Genomic DNA, 11516 nt, shown 5'->3' on the forward strand with positions numbered 1-11516 from the left:
TATTGTATTAACTGAAAATAAATCACAAAGTTTTGAAATTAAATAAATCTTTTAATCACTTTGGCATAAACCATGGCCAAATCCCATGTTTTCTTAACATTGTCCTATGAATTATAAAAAATTTAGTTTATTCTATATAAGTTGGAAATTTCATTTTGTTTAATGGTTTAGTCATAAACCATACCCACATCTCAAAATTTCCAAACATTGTGGTATGAATTATAAAATAATGTAGTTTTTTCCATATAAGTTGGAAATTTCATTTTTGTTTATAATGAAACCTTTATCCTGAGTAAATTAAAATAGACGAGGCCTAAAATATACTTTTAGGTACACACACACTTTTGAAAATTCATATACTAATCCTTTATAGAGACCAATAACGAAAGACTGTTAAATAACTGACTATATAAGGAAATAATTATATTAAAGGAACCTTCATTGGACTTAAATTAAAGGAAAATAATTAAGAAATACTGTGACTTGGCTATGCATCAAACTTTGGTGTATTCTATAAGAACAGGTTTGCGGTCTTTTTTTAAGTTACGTAACTGATACAATTCAAACAAGTTTTTGACTAGTAACATGTTCGCCCCGTGATTTAAAGGCAAACAATATAACGGCACGTGTGCTATATTTTATTGTAACGCGTTATTGATAGTTGGAGAAAATGTCTCTTATAGCGACGCTGGTCCCACTGATGAGGGCGAAGATAGCGATGATGGCGAGCCCGACGTTCTTCCAGACACGCCACCGCCCCCAGCCGAGGCCGCCGTTCCAGAAGACGATAGTCTCGGTGATGGCCGGCAGGAACAGTCCCAGAACAGAGAACCCCACTGAGCCGACCAGGGAGATGACTGAAGCTAGTTGAGGCACTGCTATCCCAAACAGTACTGTAGACAGACAAATCAGTGCTATAAAATATTGCAGAGCTCTTTATAACTTCATAGTAACTTTATAATTTCAAGATACTAGCGAGGCTTTGTGTAGCGTAATTATAGTACTAGCTGAATAAACAGACGTTTTTGTGACCATTTTTTGATCAATGGGAGAATAAAACTACAGCTTAATGATCTTTGCAGGCTATTAGAATGTAAAAGCCTATTTAAGTGCCGCGTGACAGGCTTAGTATTTGGATATTTTATTGTATATGTTGGGATCCCTGCATTAATCGTGATAAAAAACAATACCCAAATAGTAATGTTAGCCTCTGTAAACTTTAGAATATTTGGCTTAACTCTCAAAATGTACAGTTACGCAGATATTACTGACCCTAGAAATAATACGTACATAATGACTTTAATTGAATTTGATGGTTTTCTTGCATTATTTTTGGATTTTTAAACTAATAATGAACTTGGTTTGTGCTGTGTGTAAGTTCGAAATAGAGCATCGTTTTTTACGGCTTCTGCAACCAAAGCAGATCGCAACGTGTTTCCAAATTAATTTAGTACGTTAAAAAATTATAATGCACAATCTTTTATAATGTCTAAATTTATACATATAACTTCTACTACAAATCATTCCATCGTTTAATTTGTTCGTTTACAGGAAAACAGTTTGATTCTCACCTGTGCCAAAAATGAGAAGATTCCTGATGATGTAGAATCCCACTATTTCCCTGCCCTTACCAATGTGAGGTTGGGCAGCCTTCCTGACCACCTCGAAGCAAGCTGTGAACTGTAGTCCATAGGTGAAGAACACAGCAAGAGCCACGCTCACTTTTACTATTTCTGACTGGCTGAAAAATATGAAAGACTGTTTGTTATGCCCGCATTCAACACATTCCCTCCGATAAATGTGTACAAACCTATGTTTATTTAAGTTAATAATCTTGGTATCTCATCTGTACCTGATACCCAAACTCTGTTATCAAGGTTACTATATAAATATTCCCAGTAACTTTATGCCTCTAACTTTTAGGCTTCTTGTCGAGAATTGTTATGGAAATGTACTTTTTTTTATTTCCATAATTGACTCAGAGATGGAAGTACACATTTCGGCTTCCAGATGTACATGCCCAATTAAGCAATGTTTGGAGATTGCAAGTTTTACGCTTACTCCAACTTTGGATGAGATGCAGTGATTCTTTGTTTATAGATTTTATTGACGATTGAAGGTTTAAAAAGATAACATGATTTCGGACATTTGGCATCGTTATACGTTACAAAAGGTATATTTTGAGGATTGCAATCTATCCGCTTTTTCAGGTGGGGAGTTATCAATACATACAAAAAGAAAAAAACAGAAAGAACAAAAGAAGGGAAAGAAAAGGGTTTAAACATATCTTGGAGTACAGTCCAATCATTGTCCCTGCACAAGATGGAAGTCACAATTAAGATACACGTACGTCACACCAGTACATTTAAAAGTGGGATACCGGTACTGAAACTTTTGGGTATGTTTGAACCCCTTTTTCCATTTTTTTCTGTTCTGTATTATTGTATGTATTAATATCCCGCCACCTGACGAAAAATAGGTTCCAATCCTCAAAACGTTATATTATACATTTTGCAACATATAGCCATTGTAAATGTCCGATACCGTGATTTTATGTTATACAGTGATTGTTCTATAATAATCATTAAAAGCTTTAGGAAAAACCTTTAGGAAAATCTCATTTGTTTAGTGAGAACTCTGTTGAAGTGAGTCTATGAGCTTCTGGGTTCGATTTAGAGGAAGAGAAATAGTTTCAGAGCTATCGTAAAATTCATAACTGATCTTAAGAGATTCAAAACTACTTGCCATATTAATTCGAAGATCTTATGATTCACGCGTTAGACTTTTAGATATTCAGGTCCTAATTCGAAGGAATTGAATAGGTGTAGACGTTTGAACTCTGGCCAATCTCCATCAACACCTTTAACACACCTTTTCGTCAAGGGCAATCCTTTTTACGTTTTACAGGCTAGGCTCTGTACTTAACAATATGATAAATGGAATGAAGCGGTGGTAACTTCTCTTAATAACACCATAATATATAAATTTAATAACACATCGCTGTCGATATAAGATGTGAAGACTCATTTACTTTGCTGCTCTGTATTTTTTCTAAAAATTAATCTCCTCGGTTATTTCTGGTGATGTTTCCTACCCTACTTAAAATCTCCTGATGCTTTAGGACTAGTCACAAAGTTCTTGGGTTTGTGGAGTGACAATAATTAAAATTTAGATTTATAAAAGCTTTGTACTATTCTCAATGAAAGAGATTTGTGGAGCATATGGTCATCTGTATAAAACCCTTCAAGGACAAATCTTAGAATCCATGAAATCCACACAACTACAGTATTATCAATGATTTTACAACGATTTAAGCGGAAAAGTAATTTTCAACATGAAAAACTATCATGGTTTCTTATAAAATAAAAAAATCTGCTTTTATTAATAATTCTCAGTTTTTATCAATGAGTGATATAGGTTTTAGCCATTTTATTCACTCTGCATTCTATTAAACGCCTTGTTTAATATAACTACATAGGATTGGATTAAACTGAAATTTCATCTTATTTATTGTAATTCTTTCCAATGATATTGATATTAATATTTAATTAATTTTAGAATAATTACAAAGTATTTTATATACTGTAAAAAAATATTGATTCAATACGAAAAGTAAAACTTACGGAAATAATTAATTCTCACTATAGAATATTTAAGAAAGTTGAATATTGTTGGTCAATGCAGTATTAGATTAATGAACAATCAACAAGCTTTACATTAACCAAATATAAAACCCTTGAAAAATAATAATATAATTATATACCATAGAGTTATAACTATGGTTGTAATCATTAAAATATCTATTAACATCTAAACGTGTTTTATCCTTGTTTTTAAGTTAGTATAAATTTAATAATTTAAAAAGTTGACTTAAAACTGTTTACCAAACCAAACGAAAGCCCATGCATACAATGTGAGATTTATTTCCAATTTAAATAGGAGATCACTATGGAAAGCTTTGAATTATTCATAATTCGATTAACAACACATATTTTTATTAAAGGTGTTATAAATAAATTCAAACTCATTTTATAATTCAAATTGTAACTAATGCAATACACAATCTAAGTACGCATTGCTGTCAAATAATAAGCATAGGAAATAATTTAGTAGTTAGTTTGTCAAATTATAGTATTTACCTCACTAAAATATATTTTTACTAAGAATATAGTCCATTTAAACCCATTAATGAATTAATGAATAGTTTAAAGAGATCACAGCTGTTAAGTCAAGCAAAGTAAAATAATTGTTTATCAAGCTATTATTCTTCGTATTGATTGATATGTGACTGCCATATTTTGAAGCAAACAAGAAGTATACGTCACAATTGACAACAAAGTCTTCCAAAAACGTGTATTCTGCCATATATTTTCCGAAATGTCTACAAAAGTTCGTTTACGTCCTCGAGAGCGGTAAAAGCCGTCTAAGCGGCAATACGTCAGGTTTAGTGCGTCGGCCAAATGTTCAGTTGACTTTTACACGTCTCACGTTGCAGTGCCATAAATATCCCCCATTTCTTGTGTGTTACAGTTTTGTTTGTTCTAATGTGGCTCTGCTGCAAACACCTGTGTTTTATCTTTACAACCACAAAACCGAAAGAGAAATATTCTTATGGATAAAAATTGAGATTTACGTCAACTTAAGTCTTAAACCAGCCCTCTAGCCGGCAATCGATTATATGTAAGAATCCAGTGAACTTCAGAACTTCAGTGTAAAAATCCATAATTTACTAAAACTTCCACATTTACGAGCGACTTTCAGGTTTCCTCACCTCAAAGGAAGCCTTGAAAATCTTAAATGCAAGCATAGTTCAACTTTTACATCAAATTAAAATTAGCACGATACGACACCATAAAACAAACCTCAAAAGGTTCGCCCCAATAAAAGCACAGTTTAAAGTTTAAAAACTATATAAAAGTAAATATAAGTTAAATTCTAACAGAAAAATTAATTTTCAAATTGTGCAAGATTTCTTTTACTATAGAACGTATTGAGCTATTGATCAAATATTGTACGTTATTCTTCATATAAATATCATCTTCATCTGAATACTTTAAACCTAATTGGCTTTTGGATTCCAATAGATTATATAGCGTAGTGTGTCCATCAGTTTCATGTTAATTCGTTGGCTATTACTAGAATTTCTCTGTAAGAAGCGCAAGAAATAGAGCACTTAGGATAAATAATACTCTTAATGCCCAAATTGTTAAGAAATCGTTATTATATTAATTATATAATGTACATGTAAGTTATAAACTAATATGTAACTCCTTACAGTTTAGTACCTAGGACATGATAATAGGGCTATAACTTCAGTAGCTAATACTCACATATCATCGCCCATGTTTAAAGTGATGCTTCCTTTGACGTCATCTCCATATTTTAGGTAGCCAAAAAACCCAATTGCACCGTACAGGAGGGTGATGAAAACCATAGCAGCGTTCAGGACCCCCACGCCGCTCACCAGCTTATGTGGCCGCCTCATGGAATTCTCAATCGGCAGGATCTGTTAACAAAGAAACTGTTGGACTGATATTTATTTTAATATCGATACAGGGGAGTATCGAAATAGCCGACCAAAGGTCATCGCGCTGGTGAATGGACATTAATTCCACCTTTTGATCACAAAAACTAATATAGCTTTTCCTTGAATCAAAGGGAACAAACGTTCTAATTCTCGTTTAGAGGAACTTTCAAATCTATAATTATTCTACAGAGGGTCAGATGAACAGACGGGTGGATGGAGGGACTGGCCTTTGACCTTATGATCCCAAAACATTAATGGTTTTTCCTGCCAACAACTAAACCAATGCTCCAATTTTAAAATATCTAGAAAAGCCTTTAGTGTTCTTTCCTTCAATAATACGAACCTATGTACCAAGTTTCAAGTCTCTAGCTGCGTTCTACCTACAATTATCACACAGATGGATGGACATGCAACGTTAATATTTTGATAAGGCACTTTTGGTTCTTAATAATTTTGTAATTTTAATAAACAACTACAATATTTACAGGAATTATTTTCAAAGCGACAAAAACTATTTATTGCTTCCGGTGTCGTTCATTCTACTGCAATTTTCAAAAAGCAGCTTTAACTAGTTAAAATATCCCAGTCTTGCCCAATTCGAACTTGACATAAGACGTAGTCAACAGAAACACGACAATTTACCAACGGGCAATAGAACAATGAGCCTGTTTAATCAGCAGTCTCTGTTTAAGTTCCGCCATTATCAGGTGATGAAATTCCTTTCACTGAAGCTTTGTGGTCTCACTGGGCCGGGAGGCGATATTCAATTCGCATTTTAAAGCAACGAAACCATCTTAATTTCACAAAAAGAAAGTGATAATGGTAATGCCCTTTCTTAACGAAGCAATGTAATAAATAGGTATTTTTAAATGATTTTCAGGAACTGTATTTATATCAAGCATTATTTTGTAAAAAAAGAAATAAATAAAAATTATTTGGATTTTGAAAATCTAACAAGATTAAACCTTGATATAATTATATATCAATGTTTTAAACAACAGATATACAGAGTGATTTACATAAGGTGTCCTGAACGTATAGCAGTAGAATAGCTAGAGTTGTACAAAGAAACAAAATACTCCCTCTAATTCATAAAACGGAAATCTATTTAATATAATTCCATCCAATTTTAAAAACATTATATGCCCAAACTGGAGAACTCACGTTTGAATCTTAAAACATTAATAGATTGATACTATAATACTTGAAGTGTAAAATAGTTATTCAAAGACGATTAAAAAGTTATAAAATTGTGTATCTTCAATTAAAATTTTAAATGATGTAGCTGCCAAACGTTTCAAAATTTTTACTGTCTGGGGTGGATAATATTTTAGTAAATATGTTTATGTGACTCATCATTTTAAAGATGTTCGATTAGATTAGTTTATGGAAATATTCTTAAAGCTCTATTAGAAAGAAAAGTTACAGTGAACATTGTACTGTTTAAAAAATGGGGGGCTAAAACATATCAAATTTGGGTTTTAAATAAAACGCTGTATTTTTCGCAAAGTAAAAAATTATACAGTGAAACTAGCTAATTCTTATGCTTACGCTTACACAATATACTGTATATTATGGTCTGAATGAAATGTGCAGTAGAAGACACAAAACCCATAATTCGTAAAATTGTATTTTTATATACAAAAAGGCTGGTATTAAAGTATATTGAAGTATGTAACGCATTGAAATGTGACAACGAGGCCCATTATTGTAGGCGTATTGGATAAATTTGAAGTTAGTGGGAAGGAGGGTAGGGGGTAGGTATAGGGTGCAATGAATGCATTATACTGTAATGCAATCGAATCTGCTGCTCTATTGTGTGTCTACCAGATATTCAAGGAACTAATTACCACGCAAGTAGCAGTACCTAAGTACGAACTAGTTTCTGTAATTGCTTCTCCGAAGTGACTGTACGAAGTTAGTTAAAGTGATATATTTATTGTTGGTATTTTACTCAGATATATTTCACTACATTTGTTCCATCGTGCTTAAAGCACTAAATTTAAGGAATATTCTCTGTTCTCAATTATTTTACCCAGAAGCACATTAGAGCAGAAGTAACCAGCAACAGAGTAAGAAATTTTAGGATTACATTTGGAAGATTGTATTCGATTAGCCAGGTAGTCTGATATACCCCAAACCTAGTGAGAGTGATGAAAAGTTAATGTATAAATTTTATCCTTTAGTTCGGGTGTTAGGATAGGTTCTTCCTTATTAAGAAGGAAAGCTATCATTTTTTGAATACATTAAGGGCAACGTAAACAAATCTTTTTCTCTCAGCCTAATCACATTGTAAAACATGTACCAACATGGAACTAGATGACCATACGCTTACGCAGTATAAAATTGAAACTTCATGCTAAATTTCAAGGCTATAGATCTGATCGTTCACAAGATATTGTACAGAGAGATCGATAGATTGGCAAACAGATATGAAATCGGCTGAAATATTTCCCTGACGCTCAGCAAATTAGGTTTAACATTGTCTCTGATATCTGTTGATGTGACATTAATGCTGAAAAATTTTCATTCATCCTGTTTACATGAACACGAGTATTTGTAAAATCTACAATGTCAAAGACACGATGTTGTCACATAGGGTTTTGATTATACGATTAGATTTATTTTCATATTATTGTAAATAATAATTCAATTTATTTTGTCATGGCTTTTGACGAAGATAAAATTGTATAGCAATATTATTTATACTCTAAAAACAAAATTAAATACTATATCGTGTTTGAAAAGGAATACGTAAGTAAACAAAAGAAAAGTCTTTTTTAATGAAATATTTCTGTAATATTCAACTTTTTTTAAATTTTATTCTTTAATAATCTCAACATTCGTACTGTTTTAACCCAGTGACAAAGAATGCTGAAGACGAGGTTTTTTTCAATTTTTCAGCATTTCAGTTTACGCACCATAACGGGGCTTTACGTAAATTTTAAATGGAATTTCGCATTTTATAGGTATATATTATTACGATGTCCATAGTTAAGTTCATTGCTTCAGATTTAAGTAAAACTGTGTTTTTTTTTTTTTAATTTTAATCTTTGAGGGTGTATGATTACTTCTGGTTCGAATGAATTACATTTCTGACGATAATCTCTATCCGTTTTAGTAACAATAAACCTTTATTAGACCACTGAGAAGGAATCCCAATGTAGAACTCATAGTCTTTCAATAAAACATCTTACGATTTCTGTCTAGTATAGAAACGGATGAAGACATATATTAGTTAAATATTATTGTGACTGTTCATAGCTTTTAGTGACATTTGCTTGCTGACATCAATATTGTATGGAAATTTTCGCAAATTGAAAGACCCATTGGAGAGATCTCTGAGGTCGAAGAAGAAATATCCTACCTAAGTGCGCCTCGAGGCCATAAGCTAAACTATCTAACCAAATTTAATTTCTTTGTAGCCAATTTTCATGGGCGTTGATGAATCATCCACTTGCATATACACTGATACTAACCTTCATGCTTCTCAACCCCAACCAAACTTTAGTCCTTTCGTACTTTCATTGCATGGTCTCACGTTTGGTTTTACCGGGCGTTTTAATGGCTTAGAGTTTGAATAAAAATAAAATAAAAATAAGTTGATAATTTTTTAACGAATAGAATTCAACGGGGCTTTGTGATTATACGATATTTGCTACAAATTCTGACTGTTCAAAAATATACCTGGTGTCGAAAAATAAATCCCAACTGTATAAAATAAACCATAAATCTTGAAGGGACTAGCTAACTAGTTTTTTATATCATTCTCATGCTATCACGGTATATTTTCATGTAAATTAAATCAGCATAGGATGTCTTTATATGTTTTTTTTTTTTTTTAATATGAAATTATTTATTATATGAATGAATAATAATTTAATTGATATTACAGAAAAAATTTAGTATTACAGAGCCCTTTCGTACACTTAATATGTGGTTTGATGATTGGTTTTTAACGACGAGGTTTTATTACCTTAAATTCTGAATAAATAAAACAACTCTATCACCCATATAATAATTGTAATCTTGACTATGAAATACTTTCTAAACGACTTTTGCTGAAATAAGTCCTTAAATTTATATGAAATTTCTAAAAAAATGCACACAACGAAATATTGAAGAAGTCAAGATAAGGTAACGAAATTTAGAGATTTTCCTGAAACCATGAGCAACCTATATACCAAGTCCGTAAGACATCTTTATCCAATCACACAGACGGCTCGACATGCGGGTGGATAGGCAACAAAGACACTGTTTTTTGAAGGACGTCTTGGAACCTCAAAAACAAATTTTAAATAAATGTTGACCTTACCACAAACCCTTTTGTAAATTGTTGTTGGTTTGGTAAAAAAGAAAGAAAGAACGACCTTGAAACTTTGAGAGTCATTGAAGTCTAACCGTATAAAGGCTTTCTACTCATTACAACCAGGAAGTCCATTAAAAGCTGTTGGAGGAAGAGTCCGAGTGATAAATAGAAGTTCTTCCACTGACTTTTCTCGAAATTGGTTTTATTTTTTGTTACCGAGAAGACCTGTTCGATAATACACGAGTATACTGTTCCATAGTAGGAACGTTGTAGTATATAACCTTCAACCAATAAATTACTGAGTATAAAACATGTATAAGCTATTCAACGTATGTTTTTATCGTTATTTATTCGAAATACATTTTGGTTTTACGCTTCTGATTAATGCAAGATTCCAGTACACCACATGACGTGGTTTAACGGAGGTTGCATGGAAAGTTTTAAACTTATAGCTTATTTCATTCTTGGGATTTTCTGAGAATAGACAAACAATTGGACATAAAAAACATGTTAATTCCCCCTTTAGACACAATTGATATTGTGCCAGGCTTAAATAACGCTCAGGGATATTCCATGAATTGACATACACCATGAATATGATGGTGTCATCATAGAACTCATTCTCGACTGTGTAAAAATGCTTTACGCATAATGTAAAGCCTAAATATGCAATCTTTCTCTTGATATCTTGCAGATGGTTAGGCTTTGGGTGTAAAAATGTCATATAATTCTATTCAGTCTATTTCATACACACGTATTATCATTTCTTTCATTTTTACTTTTCATAGCCTTCAAAAAATTTAGAGAACTTAAAATATATTGAACTTAAAGATTATTATTCGGAAAATCCAACAATGTTTTAACAAAATTACAGTATCTCGGGCTCTATTTATATATAAAATACATATGTATGTATATAAACTTTTTAATTGGGTAGCATATATTCAGAAAATGCCTGTGGAACTATTATAATATATGGAAACAGATGTAACGAACTATAGACCTACGACTCTGCGAATGTTATTTACAGGCCAGTTGTGGTTCACAGAAATGACTTTAGTGTGTGACAACTAATTAATAATGACATCGTTTTTGCGTGGAACTGCACTTAATGGATAGAGTGCATTTCTATGCCAAAAGGTCAGCAGTCACATTTATTGGTACTTTATGTGATTGCAATTGAGTAACTGGCGTAGTTAGTGATTACAGTAACTTGTAGAGAGTAAACAACATGCTTCAGCTAATAATCTAACATTTATATTTGTATTTTAATAGTTATTTAAAGGTGAACAGTTACGTAATATTTGGTGAGGAATAGTATGAAATCTGCCTTAAAATATCATGCAGAGGCTGGATGCTTTTAATACGAAAGATATAATATAACTATTACGTTTTAAAACATGTAAAGACTATCACACAATACTTTCTTAATTATGTTTACTACTCATTAAATTAGTGATTAATATAATGTGATTTAATGGGTTTTGGTGATTGTGTATTAAACTGGTTTTCGTAAATATTGACGTCATAGGTATGTACAAAACGATAATTTCAAAGCTCACACATCGTTTCTTATAAATTCAGGGTTATATGAACCATACAATAATCACTTATTCCTAGTAGCTTATCGACGACACATAAATGAAACTGGAGTTACTAACAAGGGAAAGCAGTGCTAAC

At 32.1% G+C, this 11516-nt stretch overlaps 1 protein-coding gene across 1 annotated transcript; it reads right to left on the reverse strand.

Moving 5' to 3' along the window:
- Window positions 1-293: 293 nt before the first annotated feature.
- LOC124371419 (proton-coupled amino acid transporter-like protein pathetic) lies at window positions 294-5682 on the reverse strand. Its single transcript, XM_046829750.1, has 3 exons — window positions 5331-5682; window positions 1572-1741; window positions 294-893 (listed from the first exon to the last, which is right to left on the reverse strand). The coding sequence occupies exons 1-3, from the start codon at window positions 5483-5485 to the stop codon at window positions 652-654; spliced, it is 567 nt and encodes a 188-aa protein (XP_046685706.1). The 5' UTR covers window positions 5486-5682; the 3' UTR covers window positions 294-651.
- Window positions 5683-11516: the final 5834 nt, after the last annotated feature.

The sequence above is a fragment of the Homalodisca vitripennis genome, unplaced genomic scaffold (genome assembly GCF_021130785.1).
Source record: "Homalodisca vitripennis isolate AUS2020 unplaced genomic scaffold, UT_GWSS_2.1 ScUCBcl_1380;HRSCAF=4930, whole genome shotgun sequence".
In the NCBI taxonomy this organism is placed as follows: Eukaryota; Metazoa; Arthropoda; class Insecta; order Hemiptera; family Cicadellidae; genus Homalodisca; species Homalodisca vitripennis.

Coding starts and splice junctions, on each gene's coding strand:
- LOC124371419 (XM_046829750.1), bottom strand. CDS start 5,485: ATGAGGCGGCCACATAAGCTGGTGAGCGGCGTGGGGGTCCTGAACGCT. Junction 1,742..5,330: donor TTAAACATGGGCGATGATAT/GTGAGTATTAGC, acceptor CATATTTTTCAG/CCAGTCAGAAATAGTAAAAG. Junction 894..1,571: donor TCTTCTCATTTTTGGCACAG/GTGAGAATCAAA, acceptor GTCTGTCTACAG/TACTGTTTGGGATAGCAGTG.